This window comes from Schistocerca serialis, chromosome 4 (genome assembly GCF_023864345.2).
Source record: "Schistocerca serialis cubense isolate TAMUIC-IGC-003099 chromosome 4, iqSchSeri2.2, whole genome shotgun sequence".
NCBI lineage: Eukaryota > Metazoa > Arthropoda > Insecta > Orthoptera > Acrididae > Schistocerca > Schistocerca serialis.
In genome coordinates, this window is record NC_064641.1 from 497,887,049 (window position 1) to 497,904,544 (window position 17,496).

The 17,496-nt window shown below is 43.4% G+C and overlaps 1 protein-coding gene across 1 annotated transcript in view; it reads right to left on the bottom strand.

Annotated features, from left to right (window-relative positions):
* Nucleotides 1-356: 356 nt before the first annotated feature.
* The window catches only part of LOC126474572 (sodium channel protein Nach-like), a 105,393-nt gene continuing 88,253 nt past the window's right edge, over nucleotides 357-17,496 (bottom strand). The window contains exons 8-9 of the mRNA XM_050102049.1: nucleotides 12,993-13,108; nucleotides 357-873 (exon numbers count right to left, since the gene is read on the bottom strand). Coding sequence (XP_049958006.1) covers nucleotides 689-873; nucleotides 12,993-13,108 — 301 coding nt within the window. The 3' untranslated portion in view covers nucleotides 357-688. The remainder of the gene's footprint in view (nucleotides 874-12,992; nucleotides 13,109-17,496) is intronic.

A 17,496-nucleotide genomic window follows, 5' to 3' on the forward strand; every position in this document is an offset into this window, starting at 1 on the left:
CATCATACCAACCTAAGGGGTGCTCAAATGTGTTTGAAATCTTATGGGACTTAACTGCTAAGGTCATCAGTCTCTAAGTTTACACACTACTTAACCTAAATTATCCTAAGGACAAACACACACACCTATGTCCGAGGGAGGACTTGAACCTCCGCCGGGACCAGCCGCACAGTCCATGACTGCAGCGCATAAGATCGCTCGGCTAATCCCGCGCGGCTAAGGACTGTGCAGTGGCGCGTTCCACGCCAAATATGTCGTGTAGATTGTGCTTGTAGCGCTGGTAATGGCCGAGATGTAGAGCAAATATTCCTAGTGATTTGTGTCATTAAAAATTAACAAATTCCAGTTACTGTAAAAAACAGATTTTCGTAAAGCTGGTTTCGGGGTATATTTTTACCCCAGATTCTGCCGAAATGTCAGTGAGGCTACGTATTTGAAGAGTACAAGGTGTAACCAGAGGAATTCATAAATTCATACGCAAAGAACTGTTTCGGTTTCATTGTAATATACTAAATAGAGTTAAATCTACGATTATTTAGATCAGCAGCTGCAATACCACAGCACTTACGATTAGTTGCCTCGAACAACAAAGAGCAAATAAAACACTAGTCTATACATTTAAAATGTTACAAGCTCGGAAAGGTGCATCATTATTCGTCACTGCATGACCAGATTTACTAGGTTCAGCTCACAATATTTCCTTGGTAATGTTTTCGAGCCATTTTAGCCTCCTCTTCTTCCTTTTCCTTTTTTCCGGAGAGACATCAGTCTGAACGCGCAAGAAAATGAGACGAAGAGTCAACAAGTAGACCAGTTCCACGGCGCTAAGTAAACTGCAACCCAGGAACAAGGCTGTTGTACCACCTAAAGACACTGTGGACAAAAGACGAAGTCTCTTAAGTGATTCAGTGATACCGAAAGCAAGTTAAATATGTACAAATGTGTGACATGTTACAAAAACGGATTATGGTCATAATACACTAGCAAATATTAATAAAAAATAAATTGTGTGAAGAACTGATCGCATATAAATCAAGTGATATACACGTGTTACACAGGTTGTACGCTTTAAGAACAGCGGTGATCAGCCCGAAGGTTGATTTGAAAGTGGTATATCTTCGCTATAAGGGTCTCTACAATTTAGTGTCAACTTCGAGCTATCGCGCAATGCGGCATTTTTCAAATTCTCATATCATTGCCAGAGGGGATAAAAGTGATATGTGACAAGAAAAATCCCAGAACCTACAAGGACTTGAACCCCACACCTCTGGATTTGTAGTCCAGATACGATCATGATCTACGATTCTACGACTGTGAACAATTGGACGCTTGGGTAAAAACGTGAGCCTTGTCCACTTTCTGGCTTTCGAATAAAATATACGTATATATTTTCCTTGTTTATTCTAAGTAATCCAAATAGCATACACGAAAGCCTGGTTTTTTACGTTTGTTAGAATATCGTAAATAACCTAAACATCGCGATCAAGCCAAGAGGGTCGGGTAATCCCGGCTGCCGCTGTGTCACCCTCTACGTACCTTATGGCGACATCGGATACAGTATGGAGGGGAGAGGAATGAGTTCAGCACTCCGATCTCGCGGTCGTTGTCGGCTTTCCAGGCCTTGGAATCGGCTCCTTACCATTCAAGTAGCTCCTCAATTGACATCATGAGGCTCAGTACACCTCGTTCCAGTCTTACTGACCAGGAAATATCGCTGGCAGTACCAGAGACTGAACCAAGGTTCTCAGCATTGTAGACAGACCCACTGACCACTCAGCTAAAATGGTTCAAATGGCTCTGAGCACTATGGGACTCAACTGCTGAGGTCATTAGTCCCCTAGAACTTAGAACTAGTTAAACCTAACTAACCTAAGGACATCACAAACATCCATGCCCGAGGCAGGATTCGAACCTGCGACCGTAGCGGTCTTGCGGTTCCAGACTGCAGCGCCTTTAACCGCACGGCCACTTCGGCCGGCCCACTCAGCTACAGAATATCAAAACATTAAAAAATTGCAGTTACTATGAAACATTCAGTGATCGCCATGCAAGAAAAAAATTCAAACTGTTACCGTGGGGCAAATGAATTTTCTGGAAAACTGAACAATGTCCACGTTATTTCCACTCTAAGAACTTTTGAACAGAGTAGGGGAGACTGGGACCCATTTTCGCATATTTCTTTTCGGAATTTTTTAAATCTTTTGGTTAGATTTTTATCGTGATTAAAATTGTTTAGTCTTATAACATGGTTATTAAAGTATAAATTGTTATATATACTTCTGACTGAACATTACATTTAAGAGGGCAAAAGAGATTTATATAGCCTCACGTCGAGAGCGTAAATGTGCCTCTGGTATGGGGCAGTTTACGCACCTATATGGGCACTTTTACGCATATCATAGAGCTCAAAAATGAGTAAACAAAAAACATTATTAAACTTTTCAAAAAATGTTATTATAGTAGTAAACAAAATTACAGATTTCGTTATACCAAGTAACATGCTAAACACAACAATTTCACTGGCAGTAACAAAATTTTGTGGTGAACTTCCACCTGTTAGCATAATACGGCCTGCATAGAAGTTTGAATGTTAATCAAAGGCCTATTCATCACTGTCAGAGTTGCAATTTGTGCACATACAAAACAAGATTTTCCTGTGGTACAAATTTCTTGAGTCCATCTTTGCATCTAAGGGACTGGACCCACTCTTGTTTCTTTCGGTTGGTTAAATCGTCGTTCCACGTAGTAAATCTAACGTGGTTTCCACCCTCTTCATTAGGCTACTACATGGTATAAGAGAAAGGAAGGAGAACTGGGTAGGACATTCGTTGATCGGGACTACTGGCTAACAGACGCTTTAAAACGAATGGTTTGTGAGAGGAGAGTGAGAGGAAAAAGGACATGACAGGAAAGAGGAGATACACGATGACAGACGACATACGGGAAAACGGGAATTACGCGGATCTGAACAGAATGGCAGAAGAAAGAAGAGCATGGAAAGTTACCATGTGGAAACCTGCCTTTGGGCGGAACACTAATTATGACATCACAAGCAGGCCTATCCACATTTTTCCTAGTTCTTGCGTTTAGCAATTTCTTGCCTTTATCAGACCATGATCTCATAGAATTAATTCTTTCCGCTTTTTTTTTTTAGCAATTACTGCTTTTAATTTTCCCGTGTCTTCAGTTTTTTTAGATTGGGTTTCCAACTACTGTTGCCTTATAGTTCCCTTGACTGAGCTATTAGTTAGGATGTGAATGCAGAATATCCCGTAAACGCGCTCTAACAAAAGTACGTAAACTTGCCCCAAGAGAACTGCGTAATCGTGACCCATTGCATTTTTGCGTAAAAACTCAAATATTATGCTCTGTGATCTAAGACGTCCACTCAGTTATAGTGCCTGAAGTTTGTGAGAACTCCCAGTAGACGGCAGTATTAATCTTCCATTATCGGTAGCGCTCTAGCAAGAATGGTTCCCGAGAAAAGTGCTCTGCGAAAACGTGCCCTAGGCGTAAACGTGCCCCGGTTTCCTGTCGAGCACTGCAGTCTGATGTTAGTTCCGCCACAGTTTGCTGACTGTTCTGATGTACCTGTGTGGCCCGCCTACAATGTCCGGCATCTGTCCCAACCCCACAATGTCTGGACAAAGTCACATATTGGTTTCATCACGTGTCGAAGTAACTCAACACAGCACTCTTTGGACAGCCCACAAGTCGTGCAGTTTCCAAAATGCTCATGCTGAGCCTTCAGCCAACACAATGTACCCTTGGTCAAACTCAGATAGCCATGTGCCTTCCCCACTCTACACATGGACAGCATGCCCACTGGCATTACATGCGCCAGGCGTGTGTCTGACTGTCAGTCGTCTCTCGCCAGGTGACGCTGCTAACGCCTGGACAGGTTTATATCGATAGAAGGTCGGTGGTGACAATGTTTTGGCTGATCAATGTAAATATTAAAGTCAACTATGTACATTCCAAACTACTTTCCATGTTGTGGATGATGTGCTGACAGATGTTCTGTTCTCTCCCTTCGCAGTTTCTATGCTGTAGTCTCAATGGGAACGACATTTGCTAGATATGGCACTGCAAAGACTGTTCACATAATTTCATTTAGATATATAGATTGGAATAAATAAACGCTTCACATTTCATGCATAGACAGAGAGGAGGGAAGGAAAGGTGCACAGAGATATGGGATAGGAGGAGAAGTGTGCAATATATGTGTCGAACGTGGGGAAGCCGCAAGGGAAAGGTTATTATCTTATCTATACCACTATATAAAATTAAGATCTTGTTTAACGTTTTTTACAATGATTTCGAAAAGTTGTTGTCCGATTTATTTCATGTTTTTACATAATACTGTTATAAATGTTTGACAATATATGTTAAGTAGCCTATGTCCTTACAAACATTTATAACAATATTATGTAAAAATATTAATGTATATATATATATATATACTGAAAGTCAATTTATATTTATATATATATATATATATATATATATATATATATCACTGATTTATTTTTAATATTTACACTATGCCATAACAAATGTTCGAATGGACCCAAGCTATTTGTTTTTTAAATATAAATGGTATATAAATATATCTGTAATATATCAAGGGGAAATGTTGTTAGCAAGAATCTCGATAATTTCTTGACAAATTTACTCTGATATTTAAACAATGCTCTATTAAACGTTAGGTCAGATACAAGATACATATTTTTAAATACATATGGTATATAAATAATTATATATGATATATCTGGTAAACAGTAACAAAAATCTTGAAAAGCTCTTGACTGATCTGCAGCAAATGTTTACACAGTACTCAAATAAATATTCAGCTGGACCTAGGCTATATATTTCTTTACAACATCAATGTACAGGCTGTCTGTTACAACTAACTGTGAGAAAGATAATGCTGTCCATGCTCTACTGTGCTGTGACAATGTTCATTTTTGTTTCCTTGCTCGCAATCAGTTCGAATTACAATAGCAGGGCATTTAAACCACTAGAAAAATTATTTCTCCCATTTATACTCTTTCCTGTTATACACAACTGTATGTTGTTTTGTTTTCTTCCTCACAGTCAGTTTAAATATAAAGCAGGAAAGTTATATTTATGGTTATTGGCTGATGATTAGAATACTGTTATGGAATCTTATCCATCTGAAACTTTCTAATCTTACCCATCTGCAGCTGAAAACAAATTGAAATACTGTTGCTGAAGTTTCTATCCCAACAGTACCAGAAACACTAGAAGTCTCTCACGCCCCATATACCAATAATCCCAACCGACATACTCTTTGATTTTAAGGGACATAGGTTCTCTATCAAAGTTTCGTTGACAATAACTAGAAACAAGAGTCGAGGGCAGAGAGTTGATGGAGAAGGATGGTAGGAAATTGACATAGAGAGGGGAAAGGAGGAGATAGGAAGAGAGATGGGGGAGGAGGAGGTGGAGAGAGACAGTGGGACAAGGATATGGACAGAGAGAGAGGGGATGATGTGGTTATGTATAGCCAATTGATATGCATTTTAGCAATTGCAAAGCATTGCTGGGTTCTCTAATATGCTATAAAAGCAGATGTATGAGTGTATATGTATATACCATATTTCCTCCTAAGCCCTTGGATAGCATTCAACCAATAACACTAACTGTCTGGAAAGAAGCACTTTGTGGGGGGGGGGGGGGGGTAGAACCATCTACTTTCATTGGGTGAGGGTGGTCCAAAAAGGTTTGGTAATGCCTGACATTTCGGCTGCCCTGTGCCACTTGTGTGTTGCAACTGTAGTGTAGAAACGTGTTACACATGGTTTACATGGAGATGGGTATGTGTGAGTGGAGGGAGAGGGAGGGGAAGATGGATAGTGAGATGGGGAGTAGGAGACAGATTGAGAGATGAGGTAGGATAGTCAAATGGGGAGTTGGAGAAAGATAGATGAGGTAGGAGGTGGACAGCTAGAGATGGGAGATTGTGAGGGACAGACTGAGGGGTTAGGAGGAGACAGACACAGAGAAAGTGGGAGGACGAGATGGATAGATGGACAGGGGAGAAGATGGCCAGACAGATGGAGAAGGAGGAAATGAAATGAGAGAAGGGAGAGGAAGGGGAGGTGCAGAAGGTAGGTGGAAGATGATGATGTTAGTGGGCAAGTGGAAAAGCAAGTTGTTGTGAGGAGGCAGATGGAAGTACTGCTATCAGGGATGCAGATAAGAAGGAGAAGGTGATATGTAAAATACATTTCGGAATCTCATTCCTGTATTTAATTGTACTGGAATACTTTAAAAATATAAAGTATTATTTATTTATTATTTCTGTTCCTCACTGTGTCAACCAGTTCCCGATAATGATCTAATACTTTTATCATTGTGTTTAGGGCCAAATATCATGCCAGATGGCTGAATTATCACACATAAATTTAACATCCTCTCTGAGGTCGCATGGCGTAAAATAACAGAGAATCAGACATGTAAGTGTGAAGTATACGTGACTTATGCATACATGCATGTAGCCTCAAGTGAAAGGTCAGTCCATAATACTGGATCTCCCATGAGAAATTATCAATATTCAGGGATACAATAGAAACGATCATTCGAAGCGAAAAAGCCTAGTAAACAACAGCTTTAACGTGTGTACCTAAAGAGCTTCAGCAAGGTCCGAGCAGGCACACGGAGGGAGGGGTTTGTTAGTGATTTGGAGCTCTAACGTTAGGTGGGTAATGGAGCCCCTTAGGGAAATAGCAGAAAGCTCGGGGAAGAAGGCCAGTGTTCACTCTGTCTGCTTGCCGGGGGGTCTCATCCGAGATGTGGACGAGGCCCTTCGACGGCGATAGAGAGCACTGGGTGCACCCGACTGCAAATTGTTGCTCATGTCGGCACCAGTGACTCCTGCCGTCTGGGTTCAGAGGTCATCCTCAATTCATACAGCCGGTTGGCGGAGTTGGTGAAGGCGGAAAGCCTCGCTCGCGGGGTGGAATCAGAGCTAACTATTTGTAGTATCGTTCCCAGAACCGATCGCGGTCCTCTGGTTTGGATCCGAGTGGAAGGCTTAAACCAGAGGCTCAGACGATTCTGCGGAGATCTGGGGTGCAAATTTCTCGACCTCCGCTCTCGGGTGGAGAAATGTAGGGTTCCCCTGAATAGGTCAGGCGTGCACTACACGCCGGAAGCGGCTACAAGGGTAGCGGAGTACGTGTGGAGTGCAAATGGGGGTTTTTTAGGTTAGAGAATTCCCTCCCTATGCCCGACAAGACGCCTCTTGAGACGCGGCAAGGTAGCAGAAGGTAAAATGCAACAGGGAATAACAATATTAATGTGGTAATAGTAAACTGCAGGAGCGTCTATAGAAAGGTCCCAGAACTGCTCTCATTAATAAACGGTCACAATGCCCACATAGTACTAGGGACAGAAAGTTGGCTAAAACCAGATGTAAACAGTAATGAAATTTTAAACTCAGATTGGAATGTATACCGCAGAGACAGGCTGGACAGTGAAGGGGGAGGCGTGTTTATAGCGGTAAGAAGTGCAATAGTATCGAAGGAAATTGACGGAGATCCGAAATGTGAAATAATTTGGGTGAAGGTCACGGTAAAGCAGGCTGAGACGTGGTAATTGAATGTCTCTATAGGCCCCCTGGCTTAGCAGCTGTTGTGGCTGAGCACCTGAAGGATAATTTGAAAAATATTTCGAGTAGATTTCCCCACCATGTTATAGTTCTGGGTGGAGATTTTAATTTGCCGGATATAGACTGGGAGACTCAAACGTTCATAACGGGTGGCAGGGACAAAGAATCCAGTGAAATTTTTTTAAGTGCTTTATCTGAAAACTACCTTGAGCAGTTAAACAGAGAACCGACTCGAGGCGATAACATATTAGACCTTCTGGTGACAAACAGACCTGAACTATTTGAAACAGTTAACGCAGAACAGGGAATCAGCGATCATAAAGCGGTTACTGCATCGATGAATTCAGCCGTAGAGATATTAAAAAAGCAGATTTCAGAGTACCTGATGGCTCAACACAAAAGTTTTAAGTACAGATAGTGTTGAGGATCAGTAGACAAAGTTCAAAACTGTCGTACAATATGTGTTAGATGAGTAAGTGCCAAGCAAGATCGTAAGAGATGGAAAAGAGCCATCGCGGTACAACAACCGAGTTAGGAAATTGCTGTGGAAACAAAGGGAACTTCACAGCAAACGTAAACATAGCCAAAGCCTTGCAGACAAACAAAAATTACACGAAGCGAAATGTAGTATGAGGAGGGCTATGCGTGAGGCGTTCAGTGAATTCGAAAGTAAAGTTCTATGTACTGACTTGGCAGAAAATCCTAAGAAATTTTGGTCTTATGTCAAAGCGGTAGGTGGATCAAAACAAAATGTCCAGACACTCTGTGACCAAAATGGTACTGAAACAGAGGATGACAGACTAAAGGCCGAAATACTAAATGTCTTTTTCCAAAGCTGTTTCACAGAGGAAGACTGCACTGTAGTTCCTTCTCTAGATTGTCGCACAGATGACAAAATGGTAGATATCGAAATAGACGACAGAGGGATAGAGAAACAATTAAAACCACTCAAAAGAGGAAAGGCCGCTGGACCTGATGGGATACCAGTTCGTTTACACACAGTACGCGAAGGAACTTGCCCCCTTCTTGCAGCGGTGTACCGTAGGTCTCTGAAAGAGCGTAGCATCCCAAAGGATTGGAAAAGAGCACAGGTCATCCCCGTTTTCAAGAAGGGACGTCGAACAGATGTGCAGAACTATAGACCTGTATCTCTAACGTCTACTAGTTGTAGAATTTTGGAACACGTATTATGTTCGAGCATAATGACTTTTCTGGACACTAGAAATCTACTGTATAGGAATCAGCATGGGTTTCGAAAAAGACGATCGTATGAAACCCAGCTCGCGATATTCGTCCACGAGACTCAGAGGGCCATAGACACGGGTTCCCAGGTAGATGCCGTGTTTCTTGACTTCCGCAAGGCGTTCGATACAGTTCCCCACAGTCGTTTAATGAACAAAGTAAGAGCATATGGACTATCAGACCAATTGTGTGATTGGATTGAAGAGTTCCGGGATAACAGAACGCAGCATGTCATTCTCAATGGAGAGAGGTCTTCCGAAGTGAGAGTGATTTCGGGTGTGCCGCAGGGGAGTGTCGTAGGACCGTTGCTATTCACAATATACATAAATGACCTTGTGGATGACATCGGCGGTTCACTGACGCTTTTTGCGAATGATGCTGTGGTATATCGAGAGGTTGTAACAATAGAAAACTGTACTGAAATGCAGGAGGATCTGCAGCGAATTGATGCATGGTGCAGGGAATGGCAATTGAGTCTCAATGTAGACAAGCGTAATGTGCTGCGAATACATAGAAAGAAAGATCCTTTACCATTTAGTTACAATATAGCAGGTCAGGAACTGGAAGCAGTTAATTCCATAAATTATCTGGGAGTACGCATTAGGAGTGATTTAAAATGGGACGATCATATAAAGTTGATCGTCGGTAAAGCAGATGCCAGACTGAGATATATTGGAAGAATCCTAAGGAAATGCAATCCGAAAACAAAGGAAGTAGGTTACAGTACGCTTGTTCGCCCACTGCTTGAATACTGCTAAGCAGTGTGGGATCTGTACCAGATAGGGTTGATAAAAGGGATAGAGAAGATCCAACGGAGAGCAGCGCGCTTCGTTACAGGATCATTTGGTAATCGCGAAAGCGTTATGGAGATGATAGATAAACTCCAGTGGAAGACTCTGCAGGAGAGACGCTCAGTAGCTCGGTACGGGCTTTTGTTGAAGTTTCGAGAACATACCTTCACCGAGGAGTCCAGCAGTTGATTGCTCCCTCCTATGTATATCTTGCGAAGAGACCATGAGGATAAAATCAGAGAGATTAGAACCCACACAGAGGCATACCGACAATTCTTCTTTCCATGAACAATACGAGACTGGAATAGAAGGGAGAACCGATAGAGGTACTCAAGGTACCTTCTGCCACACACCGTCAGGTGGCTTGCGGAGTATGGATGTAGATGTAGATGTAGCTATGTGCACTTCTTTACCTTCAGTGCTGTGAAACAAATCTCTTCTACTGGAAGGTCTTTGCTTCCCATATTTTGAGAGGAGATAGTATGGACCAAAACAAGAAGAAAATTGTCTAGTAAACATGGGCTGCTATCAGCAGTTGCTTAGTAAAAGAGATATGCTTCAACATAGTGAAGATGAACAAGTGCTCATAGCTTTTAAAGTATGCATTTAAAGGCCTTGTTTACTAGAAGTTTTACCTTTGAATGATCATTAACTGCTATATCCCTGAATATTGACCATTTCTCTTGCATCACCCTGTATACAATGTAAAGCAGCACGTACATATGTGTGTATGTACAGGACTTTCTCCTAAATGTATGGATAGACTTCAGCCAAACTTGGCACTCAAACAGCGAACTTCATGAGTATCAGCACCATGGGGTCTATAATATCCTAGTTCCAATAGGAGCAGAGATACTGGCAAAAACGTCTTTTCTCAGCCTATGCCTTATAGGGCGCCTTGCTTGACATTTGTGTTGTGTGGCAATAGTATCAGACTGGCTTATCGATCTGCTTTCCAGGACAGAGACAAGAAATGGTTTCCCAGCCCCAAACGTGTAGGCTGCCCTGTATGACAGGTGCGTTCTGCTGTAGTAGTATTTGGCCTGCTTTATCGATCTGTTTTGCAGGGGTTGCAAGCGCAGATAGGCATGGCTGGGGGAAGGCTGAGACAGTTAGAGGAGGGGCTGCAGAGAGGAGAGGGTGGGAGAAGATGGACAGAGATAGAGGGAATGAGAAGATGTACAGAGAGAGGGATAGGAGGAGATGGCCAGAGAGAGGAGAAGGAGGAGTTCCACAGGCAGAGCGGGGAGGAGGTAAACGCTGGAGACAAGTGGAAGGTGGAAGGTGGAAGGTGTGGTCAGATAGTGAGAAGGTGGAGAAGTAAGATGGGGAGAGAGGAGATGGACAGAGACTGGAGAGGAGGATATGAACAGAGGGAGTGGGGAAGGAAGATATGGTCAGGCAGAAGAGGCAGCACGGGAAGAGAGGAAGGAGGAGGAGATGCAAAAACAGAGAGAATGGGGAGGAGGAGATGAATGTGGGAGGATGAGGTGGACAGAGAGATGGAGCAAGAAGAGGTGGAGACAGAGATGAGGAGAAGAAGAAGTGTGCAATGTATGTGTCGAATGTGTGCACGAGTGAAGGCACAGGAAAAAGGCTATTGCATGTATGAAATAGCATGTATGTACGTGTGTATGTCCAGCATTTCCTCCTGAACCATATGATCTATACGAACTGCGTTTGGAACATAAACTACTTGCTACATGATAATCAGAACTGTGGGGATTAGAACTTCCTTGTGAGTGAAAATTAAGGCAAAGAAAGCTTTTTAAACAGTGACCTGTAGGCTGATTTGCACCACAAGTATGTTGTATTGTCATGTCTTGCAAGGGCTACACATACATGGCTGAGATAGAGAGAGGTGAGAGATATGGGGAGGATGAGATAGACTGAGACAATGGGCAGTAGGAGATGGGCAAATAGAGAGGGAAATAGGCGTGTTGCATGAGTACTATAAGCATGCCTTACAAGGGCCATATGTGTGGATGTGCACAGCTAAGCACAGGATTTTGGGAAGGAGATGGATGGTGAGTGAGGGAGAGGATGAGGTGGACAGAGAAAGGTATAGGAGGAGGCAGAGATATGGGCAGAAGGAAACGGACAGAGACAGCAGGAAGCAGGAGATGGGTAGAGAGGGTGAGGAGAAGGAGGAGATAGAAATAGACAGCGGCATACGAGAAGGACAGAGGGGGGGGGGCAAGGAGGGGACAGACAGAGAGAGTGGAGAGAGGAGATATATGGAGCAGAGAGGGGGCAAGGAGATGGTCAGAGAGGAGCAGGACGAGAAGGATAGAGAAAGGGGGGGGGGAGGAAAGTTGCAGGAGCCAGTTAGAAGGTGTCGAGGAGAAGTGTGCAGGTGGAGAAGGAAGAAGTGGAAGGATGAGATGGACAGAGAAAGGGGGAGAAGGATATGGTCAGAGGAAGGGAGAAGAAGCTATGGTCAGTGAGGAGGGGGATGGGGGAGATGGACACTGAATGGGGAGGAGGAACTAGAGAGACAGAAGAGTGTAGGGAGGAGGAGATGTACAGGTAGAGATGGGAGAATGAGATAGAGAAGTGGACGGAGGAAGGAGTGGACACAGACAGGGGGAGCAGAAGATGTTCAAAATATATATGTCAAACTAGTATGTGAGTGAAGTCGCGCAGAAAAGGCTAGTTTACTAAGGGAAATTCACTGTTCGCAGATTCCTCACATAGCTTTTAACACCCCTCTGGGCCACCTATCTATCCACAGAGCTTTGTAGAACCACAAATCCCTGTGGCCACCCTTCCATGGAAGTAAGAGAGGATGTAAAGGGCGACCACCCACCAGTTTGGGATGGGGAGGGGGAGGGCGGGATATTCTAGAGATTCTTTAAAAAAATTTATTTGCATGTAAGAATAGCATCTTTCAAACACTGTCTCAGTGAGGCCAGTTCTCACAAGGCCAATGCGCTTGGGAATTGCGATATCAGCATCACGCCATCTTTCTATTGTTGTTTGCTGACAACCCAAACCACTGCGTTTAGGCTGTAAGGAACGTGAGAAACGAGTCACAGCATAGACGCTCTCGTGTACGCCACCCTTGAACCAGGGCGGATGGCTTCCGCCATCTGCCTCTGGCCCTTTTCACCAACACAGGTCACCAGCCGCACGAACGGGAACCACTTCCTGTTCGGTTTAGTTTAGTCCAAATCTCCTAGACTGTCAGTGCGAACCTTTTTGTATCTCAAATACCGAAAATATAAACCAATCCTCCCATATTTCACTCTTCCGACGCTCATCCATCCCGCTATCCTGCACAGGAGGTTACTAATATGGTATATTTGTTCTGTTGTGCTTACCCAATAAGTCTTCAAAAGTGTACAATGTTTCTCTTTTGTATCTAGATTTGTTGTACGGCGCTATGCTCCATTTAAAAACGAGTCCGTCCAGACTGAAACCTCCAGCAATGGATTTCCTGCAAAAGACAAAAGTATACGTAAATTCTCTTTACAGTGCGCATAGTTGTTATAAAATCCTATGTAACCTCCAATTGTGAATACTAGAAGTTAACAACTGAAGTTTATATTGTCTACCATTTGGGCATGTAGTCGTAAATCAGTAAAAAAATGCCCAAAGCTTCTAGAAATGTGGGAAATGGTTGAGAAAGGTGGAGTTTTGAAGATACAGTGGCCATTATCTAAGTTTCCCGGTTCAATATGTGGATGTACGGATCCACTTCCTCTGAAGAATAGTTGCTCTTCAGCATTCAATTTTCATAGGACGTAGATGTAAAGGGGGATAGAGCTTATTTATCTGATGGTGGGACGTCAACAACTAAGGCTATGGTCACAGTGGTATCGACATCGGGACATTCCACCAGCTCAAGCTCGAACAAACATAACGTGGATTTTGAGATATCTATTTTGATTCTGATAGTTTCCGTAATCGATCTGTTTTTGGGTTGTGGTAGTTGGGCATTAACTGCCCTATAATTATTATTACTGTTCATGACAGTAGTTTGGTGAGTCTGTGAAATGAGTGGTTTGCAAATGTCGTGTATGAGTTCCCACTTTTCAAGGGTTTAGGTATTCTGAGAATCTTACTCTAAAATTTATGTTTTTCTTTCACATGTACCTGTGAATAACAGTCGTTGAAGATTGGTTGACGTATATCTGTTTTGCCGAATTTATTTGAAGCTGAACGGAGTGTTTGTAATCTTGCTTCTCAATACCACCACGAGTCATCTCGTGTATGCAGTACGGGGGGCGTACAGTGTATAATGTAACACCTTTTTTTTTCTGAAAGCAGATTGGTTTTATTCAGGCGTCCAATACACCAAGTTAATCCCTACTCTTTTTGTGAGAAAATCTTATTTTTCTACATAATATCCGTTCAACGAGACCATCTTACGTCACCTTACTGTGAGGGCCTCATGTCTGCTTGGTACCAGTCTACAGATCGACGTCTTGCTGCATCAACAACTCACCGTCATCCACGTACTGCTTCCTGCGAGCTGTATCCTTCGTAAGGTCAAGCAGATAGGTGGAAAATGACATATCTGGGCTGTAGGGTGCATGAGGGAGAACAGGCCAGTGAAGTTTTGTAAGCTCCTCTCGGATGCGCAGACTTGTGTGCTACCTTTCATTGTCATGGAGAAGGAGAAGTTCAATAGCATTTTTGTGGTGACAGTCGCGCTGAAGTCGTTTCTTCAGTTTCCTGAAGTTGACTGTTGCATCGTGAGGGAGGATATCGAACAAATAACCCCTTCAGAGTACCAGAAGACGGTCGCCATGACATTACTGGCTGAGGGTGCGGCTTTGAAATTTTTTGTCAAAGTACATTTGGTGTGACGTCACTTCGTGGAAAGCCTTTTTGGTTCCGGTTCGAAGTCATTAACCTACGTTTCATCGGCTGTGACGCTGTTCCGAAAAAAATTGGCACGATCATCCTCGTAACGCACAATCAAATCCGCACAGACTGTTCTTTGTTGGTTTTTTTGTGTTAGGCAGCGAGGAACCCAGCGGTTACACACCTTTGAGTACCCCAATTGGTGGACGAGCGTGTCAGCTCTACCAACAGAGACGTCCAGATCCGACGACCACCTCGAATGTGAGTCTCCGCATTTTCCAACATTGCAGGAGGCACAGCTGTGTACGGCCGGTCGGCACACGGGAGATCAGATAGATTGCGCCGACATTGTTGCGATGGTGACAGACGCCTCGCTCAACGACTCAGTGTTTTGTTCATTGTCAGGTCTCTGTAGACATTCTGCAAACGCCTATGCATACCTGCGATGCTCTGGTTTTTCACCAAAATAGCCTCAGCGACAGCTCTCTGCTTGGAACGCACCTCCATTACAGACGCCACTTTGAAGGCTAGATACAGCGCCGCCACCTGTCAGAGCTTCATGAAATTACAGAGGCGTAAGCGGGAATATCCCGCGATTCTATTTCTATCGCTTGAGCCTTGTCCCGCAGTTGCGCAGGGTCAGCTATCGTTAATAGGATTTGGCATGTTAATGTTTAAGGGGTGGCTCGATGCCCTCCCTGCCGCCACCCCGAACCCCCTGGGACGGAAGTAGTGTACCCCAACTGTCTACGTCGAGTTTAATCCATGGAATAGTGCGAAAGTGTTCAGATGTCTGCGAGCCGTGTAACTTAGGCGGAACATGGGGATCAGCCCGGTATTCACCTAGCGGGATGTGGAAAACCGCCTAAAAACTACATCCAGGCTGGCCGGCACATTGGCCCTCGTCGTTAATCCGCTGGGCGGATTCGATCTGGGGCCGGCGCGCCTACCCGAGCCCAGGAAGCAGGCTGCACTGTCGGGTCGGGAATATTCCGCGATATCACACAAAAACCGCATTTTTTCAATCGCAATTGGCCGAGAAAAAAATATGTTGCATTACTTATAGAATGCCCCTCGTAGAACGTTTCTCTCTTCGTCTAATATACAGGGTTATTTTAAATGATGGATCCATTTTCAAAAATTCGTTTGTATTCAAGTACAAATCCAAAACGAACAAGATTTATACCAATGAAAAGGGACGTTTTAAAGTTTTTGGCGGCCGGTGGCGGGCGGACGGTGATGATTTCGGAAGCGGCCCGTAGAGTTCACGTGGCAATTCGGCCGTCATTCCGTTTCACTGTCAGTTGTGAGTGAGGCAGCGACTGTGGAGCACAAGGTTTCTGTGTTTTTGAGTTCGCGGAAAGTGAGTCGCAAATTGCAGTGCAGCGGGCATTTCGTGCCAAATTCGGTATTCAGCCACCAACTCGCAAAAGCATTAGCCGTTGATTCAAGCAATTTAAACAGACTGGGAGTGTGTGCAAAGAAAAAAGCACAGGCCGATTGTATGTTGTCAGAATATGTTGTCAAACGGATTCAAGAAAACTTTATGTGCAGTCCCAGCAAGTCTACCAACAAATCCAGTTGATAACTTGGAATACCCCAACTAACTGTATGGAAAGTTATGAGATGGCGTTTGCTGTACAAGCACTACCGATTACAAATTGTGAAGGCTCTCAACCCCAATGACAAAGAGAAGCGTCTCGCATTTTGTGGTTATTTGCTAGCAAAGATGGAGAATGAAGCATTTTTAGCGATGAAGTGACGTCCCACCTTAATGGAAAAGTCAACAGACGCAATGTTCGCAAATGGGGTTTGGAAAATCCACATTCACCATTGCAACAATAAAGAGACTCACTGAATATTAACGTGTTCTGTGCCGTATCCCGTACAAAGGTTTATAGACCATTTTTCTTTGCGGAAAGAACTGTAACGGGAATCACGTACCTGGACATGTTGGAACAGTGGCTGTTCCCTCAAGCTATGGAGGATACCCAGGACTTCATTTTGCAACAGGATGGAGCTCCGCCCCATTGAATCCGTGATGTACGAGGCTTTTCGAATGACTATCCTCCTCAGCGCTGGATCAGTCACATGGGACTCGAGGCCCTGGCTCTGCACTTCTGGTCACCGAGATCTCCTGATCTCACACCCTGCAACTATTTATTATGGGGTTCTGTGAAGCAAGTTGTTTACGTTCCGCCTCTACCAACCACTCTGAACGATCTGCAGAACCGGATCATTGCTGCCGTGTACCCAGTAACAGCAGCTACGCTTTCGCGGCGCTGATGACCTCGATGTTGAGCGCCCATAAGCCCCAACAACCCCCCCCCCCCCCCCCCAAACACGCTTTCGCGTGTGTGCGACGAGTTGGCTAATGCGTCGATGTTTGTCATGCAGCCAATGGTGGCCACATTGAACATTTATAACATTTATCACATTTCTAATTATTAAATATTTATTAAAAACTAATTAATTACAAATTATTTAATTGATATCGAACATTATGAAAAGAGACTTTGAAATTTCCTTTTTTCATTGGTTTAAAGCTTGTTCATTTTGTATTTTTACTTTAATAAATACGAAGTTTAGAAAATGGGTCCATCATTTAGAATATGACTTGTATGGTTATTACAATTAAATACTTATTAAAAACTTATTAATTATAAATTATTCAATTGATATCGGACATTATGAAAAGAAACTTTGAAATTTCCTTTTTTCATTGGTTTAAAGCTTGTTCATTTTGTATTTTGACTTTATTAAATGCGAAGTTTAGAAAATGGGTCCATCATTTAGAATAACCCTGCATTTATATGACTTGTATGGTTATTCCAATAACTGAGAAAAGGGATTCTAACGTCCTTGACAGAACAGATTCCTATGTACAATGGAATCTCCATGATCCTGCCAACAACTGACGAAGCAAGTAGGACGCACTGTGACCAAGCTGTCGGGCTATGCAACCCAGCAAAGTCTGGCGACCGAGCCTCGTGACACTGTGAATTCAGCCTACGC